Source organism: Dysidea avara, chromosome 3 (assembly GCF_963678975.1).
Source record: "Dysidea avara chromosome 3, odDysAvar1.4, whole genome shotgun sequence".
In the NCBI taxonomy this organism is placed as follows: Eukaryota; Metazoa; Porifera; class Demospongiae; order Dictyoceratida; family Dysideidae; genus Dysidea; species Dysidea avara.
In genome coordinates this window covers 17,197,650-17,219,501 of record NC_089274.1, presented here as the reverse complement: position 1 = coordinate 17,219,501, position 21,852 = coordinate 17,197,650, and the positions used below count along the sequence as shown (strand labels likewise).

The following is a 21,852-nucleotide window of genomic DNA, read 5'->3' as shown; positions in this document are numbered from 1 at the left end:
GATCATAGGAGAGCACTCTGACTTTCCCATCCATAATCACTGTGACATTCCAATGCTATTTTATTGACTGCAAATTGTACCTATTTTTTCCTGGGGGCATGCTCCCAGCTGCAGACTGCCTAGTTCAGCATTGCATGCTTTGCATGCTAAAGCACATCCTGATTTAATCCTGCATCATACAATACAAAAAGGTCCACTTTTTCTTCTAAAAGAACCTACAGTTAAAAATCTGGCTAAGAAACATTGTTTGCATCAGTAGCTATGTTCCCGAATACTTTTTGGCAGATCTAGAGTATAGATGATGTTGGTAGCAGATGAATGCATAGTATTTAGTATTGTATACCACAGCATGACTAACAAGATTTGTTTATAACAGCCTTGCAAACAAAATGGCATTGGCTCTCATAGAACTTAGACTTGACTGACTTCAATTACTGTGTAATGATATAGCAATTCAGTCTAGCGAACAGTCATCATTTTGTCCATGCAATTAGATATGCATACAGGTTTCCTGTTTAGATTAGTCATTAGTAATTGCATGTATAATCTATCTTTGTTTCAGTCAATCAATCATTTTAGTATTTTGATAGCTATCTAATCAATTCTCATCTTTCAAGTTGTTCTTTCTCAGTATCAATGATAGCTCCATGCATGTTTAGCTAGCTCACTACAGTAGCCATTAACTGAAGATACTACATATCCGACTTGATTAGCTATGCAATTTTGATGCATGCACAGCCACGATCAACTTACTAATTGCAAAACTAAAGTGGTGGTGCTTTATACCACATGCTTCAAAAATCTAACTACATAATGTGATTACTGATAAGTACGACACACAAAAATTATGCATACTCTTAATACCTTTACTGGATGGGTATACAACCTAAGTCACATAAAGATGTGCTAAATTACAATCAGTCTTTTTGTAAAAGTGCTGTTTAGTACTTAGTCAGTATAGTTCCAATAACTAGTGAGCTAGGTTTCTCATGTATAAGAGTAAATGTTCCAGGTACTAATTGTCCATTAACGTGATTTTGGTCAGCTTCTTTTGGACTTGAAATATCAGCTGTTAAATATAACTGCCTATTTATCCAGTGCTCTGAAGTTTCCTGAGCATGTTTAAATTTTAATTCATCAAGTGATAATAATTCTTCTGGTATATGATGAGATATTATGTATGCCATTACAGCTGCTCCCGTAACAAAAGTTTTACGAAGTAGAAAAGTAGAAGAGATGATGCATCCACTTTGGGGATATAGTTAAGACTGCTCTATTTATTATAGGAGTGTATAGCTTCTGTCCTAACAATTCAACATCAATTTGTACATCTGCAAAGTATTTTCTATTGATATTTTGCAATTTCCAGTGTAGCTAATTCCAATTCCACACCAGATTCTAGTCTAGATTCCACACCAGATTCCAGTCCAGTAATCTAATCTTCACTCGAGTTCTTCTACTCTTTTGGTCACACTTACATTAATACTTCAACTATGCTATATGACAAGGGTCCTCAGTTTTTTGGCTTTTATATGCTTACTCATGGCTGGGGATGTCCCAGGCCTTTTGGAATTCCCCATATGGAGCCACTCCTCCTGGGAGACCTATGTGGGCTCCTCCTTTCTGGATGGCAGCCAGGTATATGCATGGTAAGTTATGGAACTTGCGGGGTGGGGGGCTGGGGGCCTGGGGCCATGGGGCTCTGCATCCATGCGTGCAATGTTGCTGGCACTGCTGCCACTTTGCTGGCACTGCTACCACTCTGCCACTTTACTGTATGTTACAACAACATCCAGAGGATGAATGTTTTACAGCAAGCGCCTATACTTCTAGTTTCTATACTTTAAATTTGTGAACTTTACTGAAGGGAGAAGGAGTTACAGTTTTTGGAGAACTACTGAGTATCAATCAGCTTTTGTTCATGTTGTGAAGCAGTATGTTTTTTTTGATAGGTGCATTGGAGAACTGCTGAATGTCAGCTTTAGTTGATGTTGTGAAGCAGTATGTTTTTTTTGAAAGGTGCATAGGAGAAGTGCTGAATGTCAGCTTTGGTTGATGTTTGAATGTCAGCTTTGGTTGATGTTGAATGTCAGCTTTAGTTGAAGTATGTTTTTTTTTTGAAAGGTGCATAGGCACTGAATTCGTTGATGTTATGAAGCAGTATATAGTTTTTTGGAAGGTGCATTGGTGTGAAATGTTGGAAGGTGCATTGTGTGAAATGTGCTTTAGAGAGAACTACTGAATGTTCACATATATTTTTTTCAGCATTGTGTTTTTTGAAAGGTGCATAGGTGTTGAATTCGTTGATGTTATATAGTTTTTTGGAAGGTGCATTGGTGTGAAATGTGCTTTAGAGAGAACTGCTGAATGTCAGCATTGATGTGTTTTTTTGAAGGGTGCTTAGGAGAAATGCTGAATGTCAACTTCACTTGATGCTGTGAAGCAGCAATTCTCAGTTTTTGAAAGGTGCTTTGGAGAACTAGAGATGTTAAACTGCATGTTTTGAAAGGCTTTAGTCGATATGTGCTTTTGAGAACTACAGTTGTTGTAAAGCAGCATGTTTTTTTTTTTGAAAGGTGCACTGGAGAAATGTCAGCTTTAGTTTAGTTGATGTGGTGAGGGAGCATGTGTAAGGTGCATTGGAGAATGTTGAATACTAGCTTTTATGCTATGAATGACTTTTATGCTATGAATGAAAGTGGAATGTAAACAAGCATGTTCTTATGAATGCGCACGTGAGTGAGGGTGTTCAATTGCACACCCACATTACGGTGTTTTCAAAATGTATTTAAAATCTAACAAGCAACGTATAGTATCGATTGTGGTATTTGACTGTTAACCCAGAGTTATGAGGACGCTACTTCAGTAATAATTTGCGAAAGCTGACAATCTTTCTTGTCTACTCCTGGCTAGTATAGTCTGGCTTTGGCAGGTTCTGAACCGGTAACTATACTGCTCAGCCGCCTACGTTATTCGACAAGACAATGGTAATCCTCGTGGTAACCACAGAGAGACGCTGTGGCATGGTATGGAAGCTTGGCAGGGCAAGCAGCGACGCTTTCACTCGCACCATGCACGTCCTTATGAAATGTTTACTGGCGCCACTCAGTTAGTCGGCTCGTGCCCAGACCGCTTTTTTTTCTTTGTTCTTTTGCCGCTCCCACACAAAAGAAAAAGTCGAGACTACCACTCGGTCCAGGGTGAACGTTATTTAATAATGTCGCCGGTGTGCTCAATGGGTTTAATAAATATTCGTAATACAATGATTCGATTGATCAGCAACGACGATTTCTCAAGCAATCTCGTTATGTAAGGTAGGCGGGGGTAACTTCGTGAATTTCGACTTTGATCGGCTGAAACTCTTTAATGGCTTGATCAAACGATTTGATATTTTCTGTGTATATACGCTAGGATATGGTGATTACTTTGAGTCCAAGTATGACACTCTAGCTTCTGTAGTTTTTATGAAATCGTCGTTCAATTGATGATGTGTAATGCACCTATCAATGTATTGCCCCACCACCCCCCCCCCTCGGGCGTAAGTGGGGCTTTACAGGGGGAATTGACACGAAACTGCTGTCCCACTATGGGGTATTTGACGATCGTTCAGTAAGCACCAAAATATTTTTTTGTTGTAACTTCCTTCGCTATGTCAAATCCCGTGTTGCAACTGGGGCCAACGGTGGGGATTTGACACGATAGGTTTGCCCTACTATGGGGCATTTGACATTCGGCTGTGTCAAATCCCCACTATAGCCCCATATATGCCCGAGGGGGGGGTAGTGGGGCAATACATTGATAGGTGCATAACAAAATTTTTGCTAAAAAACTTTCCGGGTACTACAAAACTTGCTCTTAACCACTTAGTGGACCATGTACATTGTTCTATTCGACTCTTTTAACTTGGAGAAGTAGGTAAAGTGTCTAGTGTAACTCTTTTCTGGCAACAATCCATGTTTCAGCCATGGCTATAGGCAGTGAAACAGGAGAATTCGTAAATTCACGAAGTTACCCCCATTGCGTGTTTTTTGACACTATCGGCTATTTCCTGCCATATCTCTCTAACCGATTACTCAAATCTATTGTAACTTGGCAAACTTAGACTACATAAACACATGTTGATTGTAGCCAAGTTTCGTATTTATTGGTTTTGTATATCTAAAGTTATAAACAAAAACGCAAACTTTTCACGAAGTTACCCCCATTTACCTTACAGACTTGCTCAACCACAAAATTACGTAATACAGGAAACTGATTGATCACGTGATCACCGCACAGAGTTGTGGTCAACCACGTTTTCTGCGTAACAATGACGAGTTGAGCTTGCGAGTGAGTAACCTTTATAAAGGAGATAAACTGGTGACTATGTTATGGGTACGGAAGGCGCCTTGATGGAAGGTACGGTAACTCACCCCTGTGTTAAACTAAATTTGCAGTGACTTGTGTACACACACATTCATAGTATGAGCAAATGAATCACTATTTTGCCTCGAGCTTTTAATATACTGAACATAATGTGTGGCATTATTGCTACCAGATGGTTACCAATGTGCCTGACAATGTCATGCATATTTACACTGTAAGCTCACTAGTTATGTACACATGGGGCAAGGTAGAGAACAAGGTTGAAATTTAAACTATACTACTGAATCTCTGCTTTGTGCTGTTGCTTGCTTTCACCGTAAATTCTTACAGGTGAAACAACATAACCACAGGCCTGCCAACCTAGGAAACAGAAAAACCTTGAGACTCAGTCTTGACATCCCGAATGGACTGCTGTATCTACACATTATTGTAGACAGACACAGCAAGTTGCAACAGCCCCCATACCCATACAATGGGCAAGTAGGCCACCTTTACCATACAACACGTATATACATGCCCATCTTCATATGGGCATTAATATAGGATTTAAAACATGTTGCACATCACTAATCTATGCATGGAATAGCTAGACCTGCAGTAAATGTGTGCACGAGTCTTATTTCACCAGATAAATGTACTTACTCGGAAGTCACTGTGTTGAAACAGTTACTCTTTTATTGCTGTGAAGTTGTAACACATGACCGGACTATGGAACGTTCTTGATATAAGCCACTAGGTGCTTATAATATCACGTGATGAATTAGAGATGTGTCAATTTCATCCTAGAGGCTGAAAGCAAATAAAATACTCCAAACACATAGAACATACCATTTGTATAGACTACAAACCCAGGAAAGCAGGTGCTCTTGTGTGGGGTCTCTCAGTTGTGTGACGTGCAAACCAAGCGATTCAGAGTTGGTATTCTGATCAGAGTACTGACCGCTTAAAATCAACTCCAGATATTGCTCCAAATACTTTCCAATGCATTGGTATTAAATAGAAGGCCGAAGGGGAATCCACGCCACAATGCCCGCCTTTATAATCACGTGATCTTGCTTAGTTGTACCACAATTACGTACCTGGGGAAATCCCCTGAGAACTTGAAAAGGCCAGGTAAAGGGCATTCTGAGAGCTTTGAGTCTGGCCTGAGCTTGAAAGTGAAAGAAATCATGAGTTTTACGGTGATAATCCGTGAGAATTGGTAAGCTGAACTAAAAATCCGTGAGTTTAGGGCTACTGCTTGTGAGACCTTGAGCTTGGTAGTGAAATCATGAGTCTCACGGTAAATCTGTGAGGGTTGGCAGGCCTGTAACCAAATGGTTAGAACAGTGGCTTGTTATGTCTCATGATGCTGGCCGGTTCATGCTGTTGCAATTGCCATGACTATAACTGATTATTATGGAACTTTGAGCTCCACGGCTTCTATCCATGTTAACCTCCTGGAAGTTACTAGTCTTTTCCAAGGTGGATTTTCCTGCACATACTCAAGTGCTTAGGATGCTTTCCTCAGCAGATTCAAGTCTAATAGAGTTAACATAATGCTGCATAAATGTTCGTTTGATATCCAGCTTTTATTTCTCTTGTAATGCTGTGTACCCCTGGACACTAAACAAGACTACGCGACCGGCCACAATTGACGCAATAAAATACTAAATAGCTTTTTTCATTGTACCAGCGATAAACATGATGTCATGCACTCATCCAGTATTTTCTATAAACACAAACTGAGTACGTATGCAACAAAATTTAATATTTTATCTTCAAATGTTTAGTAAAACACTTCTTCATATTCTCCCTATTGTGTTGTGCGTATTGTCAATCTTTATTGTCAATCTTATATCAATTACTTTATTTTGCAGATTATTAAAACAAGATGCCACAGAACTTGCCAGCTTGAGCAATCCTAATGTAAGTGTATTTTGTTTCTGATTTTACAATAGACCATGTGCAATCTTGGGGGCATGGTTTTGTAGTATTGATGCAAGAATATTATAGGGATGGATAATTATCCAATTATCATAATATTTAGTTGGCAATAGTTGACATTGCCTTTTCATTAACTAATGATAATTAAAATCACAATCCTAGGGGGAAGGTCTGAAAGCTACTGTACAGTAGATAACTTTGGCAGCGTAAAACATAGGTGAATTTGGGAAATAGTCCTTTAATTGTCCAAGTATTTTTTCTGCCTACAACCATTGTTAGCTATGTCACTGTGTAAAAATATGCAACAAAACACAGCCAGGGTGTAGCTAGTTTTCTGAATTACCCGGGCACAAAGTCTGGCTGTCCCCATGCAAACCATTTAACAAGCAATGCAAGCCCATCTCTGAGGACTCTAGCACATTTGCTTTAAAAGAAATTATGCCTAGCTAGTTACTACACTGCTGCTTGTACAGCTTATTAGACTAAGATACTACTGAATGAATAGTACAGAAGCTTAGATGGACTAACTTAGCCTCCAGCCCCAATATCATATTCCGTTTTCACTCTTCTGTCTTTTCTACGTACTTGCACATACTGAGCATTTTAGCATACTTCATAACCAACATTGAGAAATTTAGTAAACAATGATCCTCCTTAATATTCCTGCCTCCCGGCATTATAAGATGGGCACTATGGCCTATAGTGGAATTAGTTTGTCTTTCATCAGTCTACCATTAAACATCTAATAAAACAATTACTTTACACATCCAATACTGAGCAGTTCCACCAAATTACAGCACATGTTTTGATTCTCAACCACACAAATTCAGTCAAATATAGAATCAGGTATAGCTACGCCCCTGAAACACAGTGATTCATCAAACAGATATTTTGCACTGGCAGAGTTCCCACTAATATAAGAATAGTGAGGAACATGCATTTATTACTTTAATTTGGTGCAGTCATTAGTGGAGCTACTTGTTATAACCTTGATTGTGAATTGTCAAATACTTTTGTTCTACATAGCAGCATAGTATCTACTACAAGGTATATTAACGTAGGTAGAAATGAGTGATACATTTATCCATTCACAACGTACAACAAATGATAATTTGTTACTATTGTCTACTATATTAAACATGGTAGGATATCTATTATCCATTGCAATAAAATGTTCAGATTTCTTTAGGAAGGGACTATAATATATGGTGTGTACCATCAATCATTAAAAGGTGTCCCATATTTATTAAAGTTTCCAACAACGGACATGTTATTTACTGTTCACAAGTCACCTTCGTATTGTGTTGATTTTCAGTTAAGACCAGCAACTGCTGTCACAAATGGTGAATGTTCCTCTTTATATTAGGTGCTAGTGGCAGACAGATGTTGATTCATTGCAATTGGGGTCATGTGGATACTGCTGAGGTAAGTCTATTGTCAGCTATGTGTGTACTGCACCATATGGATAATCAAATCATCGTCATTTGCTCAGTAACGGCAGGGGCGGATCTAGGATTTATAAAAGGGGGGGGCTAACTCAAGGTACTAATCTGTTGGGTAGAGGAAGCATGCTGGAACTAGGGGGGTCTGGGGGCATGCCCCCTCAGGAAATTTTTGAAAAATAGATGCTAAAATACTGCAATTTGGAAACATTTCCACATAAAATTCATAATATTTTCTGCCTGTAGATATTTCATATACTGCCTTTAGATTATAGGTATGGCTTTCTAAAGCATTTTGCTAATCAAAATGTTTGGGTAGGTACGGACAACCAAGTACACGATGCACCCCTCTCACAATTGCACAACACCGAATATGTACATGTTAGAATAATATAATGTTGAACATGGAAAATTTTGAAATTTGAACAATACAAGATTGAATCTGAGAGCATTTTCAATGAAAATTGTGTACTTGAATTAAGTATTGCCATATATATTAACTACACAAGTGGATGAATGAAGCCCTTTAAACAAACCAATGCACTTCATTGTATATATGTATAGGTGCAGGCAGATTTGGAAAAATTCCATAACAGAACCAACTACATGTTTCCAGTGAATGTTCTATTAGAGTAGTTAGCTGACTGCTCTATTAGAGTATCTCGATCTTGTACACCTCCAATGCTGATCTGGGTCCTTGTTACATAAACTTTAGCATAAATCCACTAATAATACCTTGGAAAAATGTTTATAAGGTGGTTTTATGAGTATTTGTATTATTAGTGATCATATAATTATGCTAAGACAAAATTTCATTATAATACTCAGCATATTGATCAAGTAAAGCCTAAATATGAAGGGGGGGGGGGCTTCAGCCCCCAAAGCCCCACCCTCCCCCCCCTGGATCCGCCCCTGAACGGTGATGTAGATTGTCGCTTTTCTGCCTTACATGTCAATGGAAAATTAGCGTGGTTTCAGAGTGACCCAAAATGCTTCTGGTAAGTTATTAAACTTTAACTTTTAAAGAATTTGTATTGACTAACTTGTTAAGGCCTAAGATGTGCCTTTTCACCAACCACAACAGCTGCAATACAATGCATCATTGACTTAACTTTGTGTCCAATGCCTTTCTTACTCCACTACTGCAATAGTGTTGATTATTTGCTGAATTTAATTATCCCAATTTCTGTAAGGTGTTTAGTGGTCTTTTATTTCTAGCAATTGTCGGTGTTCTGGAGATTATGGGAAGACACCACACACAATGTAATTAGTTTATAATAGTGTGTATTCTAACTTATTCTGTAACTAATTTATAGTTTGTTTGTCAATTATAAGTTGTGTATATTTTTATCACTTGTTCAGACCTGTTGCATATTACAAGTTTAATCGAAGGTTAAGTGGCCATAACAACATCAGTCGATGGGAACTAGCATTGAACACTATGCACTATTCAGTAAATAACTAAACAATTGGGTTAGCTTGATCACTATGCATGGTGGTATTCATTAGAGAGTATCAACAACAGGTTTGGGGTAGTACCATATGTAGCAGTCTGCCTGTTTTAGATTATTCTATGCTATAGTAGGGTAGCAAAGGAGCAGCAGTATCACTAATTGTTTGCAGTGCTGGAAACATTTTATCCCACCAAAGGTCGGTCCCTCCCAATCTCTTTCTTTCAACTCATAGTACCAAACTACAGCTGGTTAGTGGGACATGGGCTGCGCTGTAGCATATCAGTTAGGAGGGATCATATAGGGCATCTGGTGTGGGATAAATAGGCATACCACCAAATATACCAGCCTGAGCTTTATCATAGATGTTGAGGTACACATTTACCATGACCCATTCTTTGAGGGTCATGTGATCTCATGTGACAGATTAAGGGTCAGGTTACAAGGCTACAGTACTCCAGCCCATTCTCCCAATCTCGATGTCTTGTTGTATCATGGTCATTGCCACACACTGGTATACAGAATACCTGTTTGTTTCAGCTCTATAGTCAACGTCATCTTCATAACACTCGATGCTGTGGTGCAATGATTCTTTCAAAATGCAATAATCAAGGCTTGTAACACAGTAAACATAATAGTGGTGAGACAAGTTTATCAAATGTACTATCAGTACATGTACATCAACCAGACATGTAAGCTTCATACTTGGAGCACGAAACTTCTGACTGTGTAAATATTACTGCAACATTCAAGTGTGTGTTGCAAACTATGATTGCAAGTCCCTATAAATCTGCTCCACAAATACCTCTGTACAGTACAAGTGAAGAATAATACCAACATATAAATGGACACTTCATTTTGTTTTTCACTCCTCATTACAGTACATTATACATAAACACATTTAATACACACTTAGATATGCTACAAAGGAATTGTTGGTTACATGTCGAAATTGGCTAATTTACAATTAAGTCACCAATTGCTGCAGATTGATTGCCGCCTTAAGCTTCTTGGTATAAGGACATCTACAGATCATCTAAGGCTCTTCACCATAGTATAGGCAGGGGGCTTATCAGTGCTGAAGCAAGCAGACTGACTAATAGGCCATCATCATCTATCACATAGACTATTCACTTCCTGGAATATAAATGCTAGCAATAAATAATAATAATTATTATTGCGATATGTAATGTGTAAATAATATGAGGTGGTATAAGCAGTGGACCTGGAAATGAAGAACTCGATTGGTACTTCACAATATTCATGCCTGTTACCTCTACAAGTCACAGCATCCCGTCTTGCATGACCACATCACTTACTCTATATATATCATGGTGCCTCACACAATCCATGCCTACTCTGAAAGAGGGTTTGGACTGCTTAGCATAGACCATTCTGATAGGTGCTCATTTTCACACCTCCAGCTACGCACCAATATTAATAAATACTAGAAGGTTTAACTTCTTATGCACCACATGAAGCACACAAGGCTATTTATCAAACTGCTTGTGTAACCAGCAGCTCCTACCAGCAGTCACCCTTTCATGGAAAATATTTCCTGGAAAAAAATGTCCCACAAAATTTCTCCAATTACACAATACTAGTGTACTTGTCATACAGAAAGCCAGCTTTAACCAGTGAGCAGCCAGTCTAGATCCCTGACAATAGACGTCATGTGAGGTACTTTGATGCTCCAGAAGTGCTATGACTATGTAAGACGAGACACTGTGACTTGCAGAGGCATCTAAAAATGCATAAACACGTGGAAATATATAAAATTTCTGGATCCCTGCAGGTCCTTGGTCCTGGATTTATTACTTCCTGGGGTAGGGAATTATATTAGTACCGACTTTTATGCAATAATCTGTATTTGTAGCTATAAATACCTTAAGGGAATGTCCGAGAAGTTAGACTATAGTATTCTAGAGATGGGGATATAAACATTTCTGTCGTACAACTATTGTCACGAGCAATTATCACAATTATCACGATTGTTGTACACTTAACCACTGTAACAAAATATTCAACTAAATATTTAAGATACCTATTCGATTATTATGCGATAATTGCCGATTTTAATTATCACTAGTTAATGAAAAGACGATGTCAACTATTGCTATTATGATAATTGGATAATTGCCCATCCCTATAATATTCTTGCATCAATACTACAAAACCATGCCCCCAAGATTGTACATGGTCTATTGTAAAATCAGAAACAAAATACACTTACATTAGGATTGCTCAAGCTGGCAAGTTCTGTGGTACCTTGTTTTAATAATCTGCAAAATAAAGCAATTGATATAAGATTGACAATATGCACAACACAATAGGGAGAATACTATGCACAACACAATAGGGAGAATATGAAGAAGTGTTTTACTAAACATTTGAAGATAAAATATTAAATTTTGTTGCATACGTACTCAGTTTGTGTATATGGAAAATACTGGATGAGTGCATGACATCATGTTTATCACTGGTACAATGAAAAAGCTATTTAGTATTTTATTGCGTCAATTGTGGCCGGTCGCGTAGTCTTGTTTAGTGTCCAGGGGTACACAGCATTACAAGAGAAATAAAAGCTGGATATCAAACGAACATTTATGCAGCATTATGTTAACTCTATTAGACTTGAATCTGCTGAGGAAAGCATCCTAAGCACTTGAGTATGTGCAGGAAAATCCACCTTGGAAAAGACTAGTAACTTCCAGGAGGTTAACATGGATAGAAGCCGTGGAGCTCAAAGTTCCATAATAATCAGCTATTTGGGGTGTCTTGGGGGCTGATATGGCAATTTGGTTGCTGATTGTACGTACGTGTATAGCTATTGTATCCATTTGCACGTGCATACATTGACCTACATGACACATTTCAGTGCATAGTTATATTCAACCTATCAATTGCTATTGTGTTCAGTGATGCGGAGTCCCGATTATGTAAACTACACACACATACACACACACGCACATGCCATTACAGACACTTAGAGACTTTAAAAAAATATAACTCTTGTCACCTTGTAGCAAGTTTCCTCACTAACTGGAGATATGGTAAGTGCACCATTGCCATGGTAACACTCTTTAGGGGATTCCCTGCAGGTAAACTCTATGAAGAATGTTCTACTGGCTTCACTGAACCTGGTAATAGACACAGACCTCCATGGGGTAAGCCATATACACTCTATGTGAAGGGTTTTGCTGCTATTGTCTGATGGTTATTGAGAAGATAATGTTGGTGTAACCACATATAGTGGTTTCACATGACATCAATAGTTGTTATTAGACATTTTCAGAGGGGGGTTACTATTCAGTGGACTGGACTACTGGACTGGAACACTGGACTGGACTACTGGACTGACATATTTTTGGTTTTTACACATTCTGAGGTTGGTTTTATTGAGTCTTGCTAGTAAGAACCCTTTGGGTACCTGCAACCCACTTCTAAATACTGAAGACAAACAGTGGAATATGCGAAAACTGTCTCTTAATATTTTCGCTACTGTTCATTATGCCACTATACAACACTTATTCCTTACCTGGTGTGTAGTAATGCTGCAGGCAGTGTAGGGAACTGAATATGACAGCAATAGTTAACCAGCGATCGACTAGCCAGTAGACAACCTTTCGAGATATCCTTGAGGAGCAAGCTAGTCTCGCCAGCATGGCCAGACCTCTCTAGTCAGTGCAGGGGCTTACCAATTAGAGATTTTTCAGCATGGGCGCTTATAATCTTTATTTGATAAGCCCTTACACTGAAACAGCGAGACTAGTGAGAGCAAGACTAATGAGACTAGCTTGCTCCTCAAGCTTGCTCTAAGGATATATCTTGAAGGATATTGTCTACTGGCTAGTTGATTGCTGGTTAACTATTGCTGTCACATTCACTGCTGGAATTCCCTGCACTGCCTGCAGCATTTATACTACACACCAGGTAAGGAATACGTGTTGTATAGTGGCATAATGAACAGTAGCGAAATTATTAAGAGACAGTTTTCGCATATTCCACTGTTTGTCTTCAGTGTTTAGAAGCGTTTAGAAGTGGGCTGCAGGTGCCCAAAGAGTTCTTACTAGCAAGACTCCGTAAATCCAACCATAGAATGTGCAAAAACCAAAAATATGTCAGTCCAGTAGTCCAGTCCACTGAATAGTGACGCCCATTTTCGAACGGTTTTTATTTTCGGATGTTTCGAAGAGGTCCTTCTCTTCAAAAATAAATTCCCAAATCCTGTTGTTCTTCGAAAATAAATTCCCACAAGTAAAAATAACGTGCTTTCACGTGGTCGCACACGTATTCGCTCATGTAGCTATTCTTTACAGATTTAAGCTCAGTATTAACAGTTAAACAGTATCATTACTCAGCCAGTAGACTATTCAGAATGGCCGTTGTTGGGAATCCATGCCGTCTGCTGCTGTACCCTGATCTAGCTGACGATTACCTCACCAGTGGCTGCTAACTACTGTTATTACTCCACTTATACTATAACTCAGTCTTCTTTCTAGTGTGCAAAAGTGGGGATTATTCCGTCCTCGACTCCATCAGTAAGGCAAGCACACGTAGACTACGTATTTTTTTGTCTATTTGCTTGAAATCCACAAAATATGCATTCTTCGAAATTAAAACCTTCGAACTTCAGATTTTACTGTTCCTGCGAAAATTTCTGGTTCGAAAATAACCAGCTATATGGTAGCATGTAATCAGCGGCGGAGGAAGTAGTTGATATGAGGGGGGGCTCCGTTGAGCTGACCCAGACTTATTTCTGTAGTTTGGTAAGGTGAGACCAAAAAAAAAAAAAAAAGGTCACAACCAACTCACAAGAGCTTTCCACCTCACCAGCTACCATTTCTAGCTGATAAACTACATAAAAATCCTTACATAGCTCGCTACACACTGACTACTTTATTAGAGTGACTGCTCTATTAGAGTATCTCGATCTTTATAATTATCACGGTTTTCAGCCCCACTCCAAGAAAGATAATTTGAGGGGGGGCTAAGCCCCCCCTCAGCAGACCTAGGGGGGGCTTTAGCCCCCTAGCCCCCCCCTTTCCGCCGCCTATGCATGTAATATTGCCATTGTAGGCAAATGGGAAGCCAGTTGAGATTCAAATTTTATAATACCATGTACTACTGTATGAGGTTGAGGTATTTGTGACTGTCACTCTATTCATTCCTCAATTGTCAGTGCCTGTACATAGCTAACTATTCAGTACCAACAATTTGTAATTTTTCTACCTTTGAAACTTTACACGATTGAATTAAATTACTATACAGTAATATTATATGTGTTGCACTTTTGTTGTATTATGTCAGACTTGTTTAGCCCAAATGTTTATAATGGCTGTTGGGTTTATGGATGATAAGCAGCCCTTCAGTCAGAGTAATGTAACTGTATATATAACACACATCTGCACTCTCTGTATAATGCACAGTTTGGGACCTAGATATATATATTTTAATATATTCAGTGATTCAGTGTTGTTGTTATATGTCCAAGACTGGATGTACTTGTTGAGCCCTTTAGTACGCTTGGTATCACAGAGCCCTGCGAATAGTCTAATTAGTATATATCGTTACATGAAGCACCATTGTGGGGTCTTTTTCCAAAAAGGTTTTCAGTTCGTTAGTAGATCTATTGCTACAATACAAGTGTACATGATGAACAGCCATATATTACAATAACAGGTTTATTGGACATGGTAAAGCTCGTGTTACTGGTTCCTAGTATTATTTTAGCACAAATATGTGTGATTATATGTGTTGTGCATACTCAAATTTGGCTCTAGCCATTAACAACCGGTAGCACTCAGGGGCGGATCTAGGATTTATAAAAGGGGGGGGCTAACTCAAGGTACTAATCTGTTGGGTAGAGGAAGCATGCTGGAACTAGGGGGGTCTGGGGGCATGCCCCCTCAGGAAATTTTTGAAAAATAGATGCTAAAATACTGCAATTTGGAAACATTTCCACATAAAATTCATAATATTTTCTGCCTGTAGATATTTCATATACTGCCTTTAGATTATAGGTATGGCTTTCTAAAGCATTTTGCTAATCAAAATGTTTGGGTAGGTACAGACAACCAAGTACACGATGCACCCCTCTCACAATTGCACAACACCGAATATGTGCATGTTAGAATAATATAATGTTGAATGTGGAAAATTTTGAAATTTGAACAATACAAGATTGAATCTGAGAGCATTTTCAATGAAAATTGTGTACCTGAATTAAGTATTGCCATATATATTAACTACACAAGTGGATGAATGAAGCCCTTTAAACAAACCAATGCACTTCATTGTATATATGTATAGGTGCAGGCAGATTTGGAAAAATTCCATAACAGAACCAACTACATGTTTCCAGTGAATGTTCTATTAGAGTAGTTAGCTGACTGCTCTATTAGAGTATCTCGATCTTGTACACCTCCAATGCTGATCCGGGTCCTTGTTACATAAACGTTAGCATAAATCCACTAATAATACCTTGGAAAGATGTTTATAAGGTGGTTTTATGAGTATTTGTATTATTAGTGATCATATAATTATGCTAAGACAAAATTTCATTATAATACTCAGCAAGTAAAGCCTAAATATGAAGGGGGGGGGGACTTCAGCCCCCAAAGCCCCCCCCCCCCCCCTGGATCCGCCCCTGGCACTGTGGCATTATGCTATGAGAAGTTTGATATTTCATGACTGGCAAAAAAGGCTTCTCAACATACCAAATTTTTGTGGTCTTACCATTTTAATATGCATGCTTAGATTTTTAAATTGCTGCAAAATATGAATCAACGGGCTATAGCATACATACATTGGCAGAAATGTATACCATTAATAGCCTCACCAGAAGCACATTACAATGATCATGGGTATCCACGTTAGGGCTGAGCGATACTACCGTTTTAGCGATATATCGCGATATTTTGAAAGTATCGATATCGCGATATTTTGTTATTAACTATCATGATACCATGCCTGTACATTACTGTCATTCAAAATCCATTTGTTATGCAGTACTAGGCTAAGAATCCTTGGAAATGATAAAGTCCACCCATCTGGTTTCCCCTGCAGAGAGGTGTGCACACCATAACAACCTCAAAGCATGTGTTACAATAACTGTTGCTGTAAACAAGGATGATAGTGGCTAGTTTGCTATCACCTATAAGGACTTCCTGCAGGAATGCTGAGCAATATGCTATGTAGCACCAGCTATGATTGACTTATTTGTAAGTATCGTGAACTATTCAGTATCATGAATAGTGGCTTTAGTATCGTTCGTGATACTAAAATGGCAGTATCGCTCAGCCCTAATCCACGTGTGGTATCACAAATGGCAATTTAACAAATCTGTTGTATATGTAACAGAATACATTTGTTGCAGTGTTTGTGATTCACTCTTTCCTGCCCTACAAATTTGCAGTTTATATACCAGTATCATTGTCTACTTGTTGCATGTGTGCTCCACATGATGATGGGTAAACCCCCATATGAGTTGACATAACTAATTACTATATGACCTTTTAGACTTATTTTTGTAATGTGTGTTAATTGATGTTGCATGACTAGCTACTACCTTGTAGCAAGAGTGAATAATATTATTATACACTCTTGCTTGTAGTTGATACAGAGATAATGGTGGTTTTGTTGTTGTTCCACAGAGCAAGTACAAGTCTTACGTTGACAAGAATGTTGCAGTCTATGAATCTGCGAAGTGAGTTTAGGGGTCCATTCCCCTGGGAGTTTATCTTACATAGCTACGTATACCTTATTTGTACGTATTGTTTTCTGATACATCCCCCTGTAACAATGTGCCCTTTAGAATTTATTACCACTATAATTTATATTTCCTTCTTTTTTCCAATTAGTTTTTGCCTTTTCAAATGTGCTGAAACAGGTTTTTTTGCAAGTGAAATCTAATGTCCTTGTTAATAAGGTCTTTTCCTATAATCTTTACATGATTAAATGTGTAATGTGTGTGTTAGACATCGTGTTGAAAGGGAAGAAAGAGCCAAGCTTCGTTCAGCTGGTCAGCCATGGAAGGACAAGTCATTTCAACCAGCAGAACTTGCTGGACAGCTGGAGGAAGATAGAAGACGTTTTCAACTACGTGTCATTGACGTGAGGCACTAAAGATGTTATTTGTTAAGTTAATTAGTGCTGTGCAGTATATGGTGAATGTTGTGGATGTGAAGTCTAAGAGAGGAGTGGATTTTGCTGAGCATCTACAGGGCTACTCTAAGTCGATGAAAAAGTATGTAGTGTATGTTGTGTTAAGTGGCTACATGTGGTGAAGCATTGCTATAAGTACCAAATAATGGCCTAAATAGTTTTCGGTTTTGGTGAGATTTGTTTTGGTTGGCTAGGTCTAACCTTTTAGTTTCATCCTTTCCAATTTTGATACTTAGAATGGTTTAATATTTGGCTAATAAAATGGCTAGGGCAAACCTTCAGTGATTGCAGGACAATCCACCAGTTATGTTCTGAATGTTGTACTCTCTCCAAGGCTCAAATAAGTGTTTGCAGTTATCCACTGAACTTAGCTAATAGTACTTGCACACATGTACTCAGGTACTTTGAGGAGGGCAGTAAACTGATGGATCTGTTTAAGGGCTGGAATGAGAAAGCAGAAGCAACAGTACAGCAGGTATGAATACGGTTTCCTCAAACTATTATCTCACTAGTCGTATGTATTTCAAGCATCGTACCGAGTTGGAAGGATGCCGGAAGAAGCTGCGAGAGTCACAGGAAAGATTAAAAAATCATTTCAAAGGCAGTGATGTTGTACAACACCACAAAGCGCAGACAGCAACATTTTCCGACATCACAGAAAAGAGTGGATACCTGCTCAAAAAACCAGACCACATCCTAAACCTCAATATTAAATTGTGAGAATGAACATTGTTGTTAGTAATGGGTTTATAGTAGAACATTTCAGTGCTAGACGTGCATGGCAGAAGAAATATTGCTCCACGAATATGATGGGCTTTACAATGGCCAACAGTCATGTGAGCTAGTATTTCAGTATTTCTGCTATTTTGTTAATTGCATGTAATTCACTTCAATACTTCTATAATTTATGATAGTATTGTTGAAACATAACATTTTCCTTTAATTTAGACCCATCCCCCAAGTTTGGCTGTTCCGCCTTTAAATTTTAAATGTAATGACATTGGTGAACAAGATGGACACAAGTATTGCTTCGAATTATTTACACGTACGTTAAACTGTGTGTGTCCATATCTGTGCGTATAGTAGTGAAACTCTGAGCTTACTTTAATTTCTTAATTTCTTGGCATCATACTCATCTGGTTAACATAATGTTTGACTTGAGTTTTATGAGTTGGAGTTTAGGTTTGTATTATTGTGTGCATATTGTTTCCCTGTAGCACAAAGAACGTATGTGTTTGCAGCAGAGACAGAAGCTGAGCTGAAAGAGTGGAAGGCAACAATGGACAATTGCACGGCAAAGTTTATTAGTGGAGGGGGTCGTACTGAACACACTCGTGTGGTGGGTGTATGATGTATAATGTGTATGCGATGTCTGTTTGTCTCTGTCTAGTCTCGGCGTAGGAGTGGAATAGGTACCACAACAAAACAAGTTAGTGTGTGCATGTGTGCGTGTGTGGTGTACTTGTGCATGATTCCTTTAACCACATTTTACTTTATTGTTTGTATAGCAACATAAGGAGTTGGTGAAAAAAATTGTTGATAAGATCAAACAGTTGCCTGGCAACCAATCATGTGTAGATTGTGGCAATAAAGGTGGGCTAAGTCACCATAACAACAGAGATACCATATGATATCACCACCACAGATCCAGTTTGGCTATCGGTAAACCTTGGGGTGCTAATGTGCCTGCAATGTTCAGGAATTCATCGTAATCTTAGTGTACAAGTGTCATGAATCTGCTCATTGGACCTCGATGATTTACAAACTTTTGAACTATTAGTGGCATATTCTATGAGTAACCAACTGTTTAATGAAGTAATGGAAGCTAATCTTGTTGATTCCAAGCCAAATAAGGAAACTGATGCTGAAGAGCGTGCACAGTTTATTCGTAATAAATATGTCCAGCGCAAGTATATTGATCGTAGTCAAACTGTTGATTCTTTGGAGTTGTTGTATGAAGCTATAGATGTTAGAGATTTTCGTGCTCTACTGCAAGCATACGCTGAGGGTGTTGATATGACTCAGCCATTACCAAACAGGGTAATTCACTTGTTATTCTTTTTCAGTTTTCTGTATTTTAATGTCAGCCAATATCTTTCTGAGGGGGGTAAGCTTCTCAGCTTAGCTTCAATCCCCTAGCCTGTCACTTATGACTGCACTCTGATTTAGATCCATGAAACGAGGGCACTACTTTGCTAATAAGAACACCAGTTCATGGTCCCATTTGTATTAGTGCATAATACCGGACCTTACTACCACAGAAACTTATTAAGGTGTTGATAATAAAAGGGTCTGCCAGAATGATGTATTCCAGACACCTTGAGAGTGTCCATGTTAGTGAGGTGTCCTGATTTCTGGGTCCCTTGGCCCCCTGGTTATCAAGGTGTCTACATTGTAGAGTATGCTTTTGATGATAGCAACACTTAATTATCTAAGACCACTACAGTATATGAACAGTACTTCAAATGTTTAGTGCTCTAATTATATGTGAAATTGCATGTGTATTCTTGTAGGAGGACAAATACACTGCACTACACTTGGCTGTAGAGCAAGAGGACCTGACATCCCTACACATTGTGGAGTTTATGTCTACCAATAGGTGAAGCCGTACCAATCATTGTTATGTGTATTGATGTGTTGTGGTTGACAGTCGTGCAGTGAATGCTACAGATAGTGAAGGGAACACTGCTTTACACATTGCTACTCAGCAGGGGATGCTGGAATGTATGAAAATATTGTTAAGAAATGGAGCAAATGTTGAAGCTGGTAAGTGTGTGTGTTTGTGCACGTGTGTGTGTGTGTTTGTGCACGTGTGTGTGTGTTTGTGCACGTGTGAGTGTGTGCTGCCTTAGTGGGATTCTATGTGCCTACACCCCCACCCACCTTCAGCTGTGAGACATGATGTAGCTTTCTAAGGGTTACTAGCTCCTTAGGAGGATTTACCCAGTTCTACACTAATTCTGAATATCGCAGTAATTTGCAGGGGTGGGCATCACCTTGTAACAATTACAGCTGGAGGGTTTCTTTTTTAGCTTTGTGTGTTTGTGTGCATGTACACCTGTGTGTAATTTCTTTTTGACTACCTATAGAGAATGAAGCACAACAGACTCCATTGTCTTTTGTTGAAGAAGAGGAGCAATTTGCCGACTGTTTAGAATTGGTAAGTTGTATAGTGGAGCTTGTCAAAAAGACACTTTAGAGAATTATCTCTCTGTCTCATGCACGCACACACGCACGCACACACAGCTATATACTCGCGTGTTGCATATCCACACTAATTTCAGGTTGTATTGATATTCTTATGATATCTGCAGCTTAAAGATGCTCAAAGGAAGAAGCTACATGTTTGTGACAATGTCAATATTGATTGGGGAGTTGATGAAGATGATGAAGTATATCAAGTCCCTGAAGTACTACGACATTCTGATGTATTCGGCAAGATTCCTCGAACACGGCCAATCTCCACTTACAACCAGCCATCTATAGTGTCAGCTACACACTTGGCTCTTAAAAGAACAAAATCTGCTAGTCCTGAAACGTACGGAAAATACCTGTGTATATGTGTTGTTAGTATCCTGTCATTACCTCATATTAGTGACCATGTCACATAGTTCCCGAAATTAAATGTACTTTGTGACACCTCCTTTAATATACTACAAATGGATGTTTTTTGCTGACTTGATATGTGCCCTTGCAAATGTTTTGCTTCTGTGTTGATGCAGTACGATTGGGGAAGAGAAGGAGGAGGATGATAAACAGGAAGAGAAACAAAAAGATGAACAACAGCAAATGCAACAGCCCACAGAGAACAAACAGTCGGCTCCACTCCCTCCAAGTCGGTCACAGTCCCAGGATGCCATTCCAATTAATAATAAGTGAGTGACTAAAACTCAGGTCTATTTAACATCCGATTTATTGCCACATGTTTTCTCTACAGAGTTTCTCCTCTTGTTCCACCGAAGCGGAAACCAAAATTATCATCAGATGGTAAAAGAAAAGACATGTCTACTTTTTAACACTATGTTCTTTTCTTCTCTTAGGCACTCTAAGAAATAGTGTTGCTTTACCAAGTATTGATGTACCAGATGGATCAAGTTCTCCACAGATTCCACCAAAGCCACCACAAATCTTGTACCGAGTGGAAGCCTTATATGATTGTACTCCAGATAACAAGGATGAACTGGCCTTTCAGGAAGGAGATAAGCTAGCCATAACAAAGGAGCACGGCAATGATTGGCTTGTAAGAGAATGGGAGGGATACTAAACATGGTTTAATTATTTTATTTCTTTTAAGCGAGGATATGTCTTTGGAAATCCTAATCAGCGTGGACTAATACCGTTTAATTATGTCAAGAGACTTTCAAATGATTCACTGTAGCACAAATGGATTATTCTTTATAATGCATCACACATGAAGAACTATATAACGAATTTTTTTCTAGTGGATTTTTATTGAATTGGAATATAAAATAAAATAATAATTTAGACTTCACGAAATTTTC

General features: G+C 38.6%; 2 protein-coding genes and 2 long non-coding RNA genes across 4 annotated transcripts; 3 read left to right on the top strand and 1 right to left on the bottom strand.

Annotated features, from left to right (window-relative positions):
• Window positions 1–4,271: 4,271 nt before the first annotated feature.
• Window positions 4,272–9,130, top strand: LOC136249821 (uncharacterized). Its single transcript, XR_010698342.1, has 4 exons — window positions 4,272–4,398; window positions 6,225–6,273; window positions 7,658–7,716; window positions 8,952–9,130. It is a non-coding gene; the product is annotated as an uncharacterized lncRNA (long non-coding RNA).
• Window positions 9,131–10,036: 906 nt separating this feature from the next.
• On the bottom strand, window positions 10,037–13,754 carry LOC136249822 (uncharacterized). The gene is made up of 3 exons (XR_010698343.1): window positions 12,723–13,754; window positions 11,418–11,466; window positions 10,037–10,321 (listed from the first exon to the last, which is right to left on the bottom strand). It is a non-coding gene; the product is annotated as an uncharacterized lncRNA (long non-coding RNA).
• Window positions 11,984–19,134, top strand: LOC136249816 (arf-GAP with SH3 domain, ANK repeat and PH domain-containing protein 1-like). The gene is made up of 13 exons (XM_066041941.1): window positions 11,984–12,237; window positions 12,286–12,351; window positions 16,840–16,892; window positions 17,164–17,299; window positions 17,347–17,432; window positions 17,750–17,825; window positions 17,879–18,066; window positions 18,117–18,186; window positions 18,299–18,395; window positions 18,568–18,689; window positions 18,741–18,779; window positions 18,859–18,943; window positions 18,996–19,134. The coding sequence occupies exons 1-13, from the start codon at window positions 12,235–12,237 to the stop codon at window positions 19,082–19,084; spliced, it is 1,110 nt and encodes a 369-aa protein (XP_065898013.1). The 5' UTR covers window positions 11,984–12,234; the 3' UTR covers window positions 19,085–19,134.
• A 7-nt stretch (window positions 19,135–19,141) lies between these two features.
• LOC136249814 (arf-GAP with SH3 domain, ANK repeat and PH domain-containing protein 2-like) lies at window positions 19,142–21,807 on the top strand. Its single transcript, XM_066041939.1, has 9 exons — window positions 19,142–19,390; window positions 19,864–19,949; window positions 20,001–20,116; window positions 20,440–20,510; window positions 20,665–20,888; window positions 21,073–21,225; window positions 21,288–21,337; window positions 21,391–21,590; window positions 21,645–21,807. Exons 1-9 carry the CDS (start codon window positions 19,142–19,144, stop codon window positions 21,726–21,728), a joined length of 1,233 nt encoding a protein of 410 aa, XP_065898011.1. The 3' UTR covers window positions 21,729–21,807.
• Window positions 21,808–21,852: the final 45 nt, after the last annotated feature.

What these genes read in the sequence shown, in the direction of transcription:
- LOC136249816 (XM_066041941.1), top strand. An exon ending in TACTCTAAGTCGATGAAAAA is followed by an intron (nt 17,433 to 17,749) that starts GTATGTAGTGTA and finishes ACATGTACTCAG; the next exon opens with GTACTTTGAGGAGGGCAGTA. An exon ending in CTAAACCTCAATATTAAATT is followed by an intron (nt 18,067 to 18,116) that starts GTGAGAATGAAC and finishes AGAACATTTCAG; the next exon opens with TGCTAGACGTGCATGGCAGA.
- LOC136249814 (XM_066041939.1), top strand. Translation starts at nt 19,142, where the DNA reads ATGAGTAACCAACTGTTTAATGAAGTAATGGAAGCTAATCTTGTTGAT. An exon ending in TGGAGCAAATGTTGAAGCTG is followed by an intron (nt 20,117 to 20,439) that starts GTAAGTGTGTGT and finishes GACTACCTATAG; the next exon opens with AGAATGAAGCACAACAGACT. An exon ending in AGCACGGCAATGATTGGCTT is followed by an intron (nt 21,591 to 21,644) that starts GTAAGAGAATGG and finishes ATTTCTTTTAAG; the next exon opens with CGAGGATATGTCTTTGGAAA.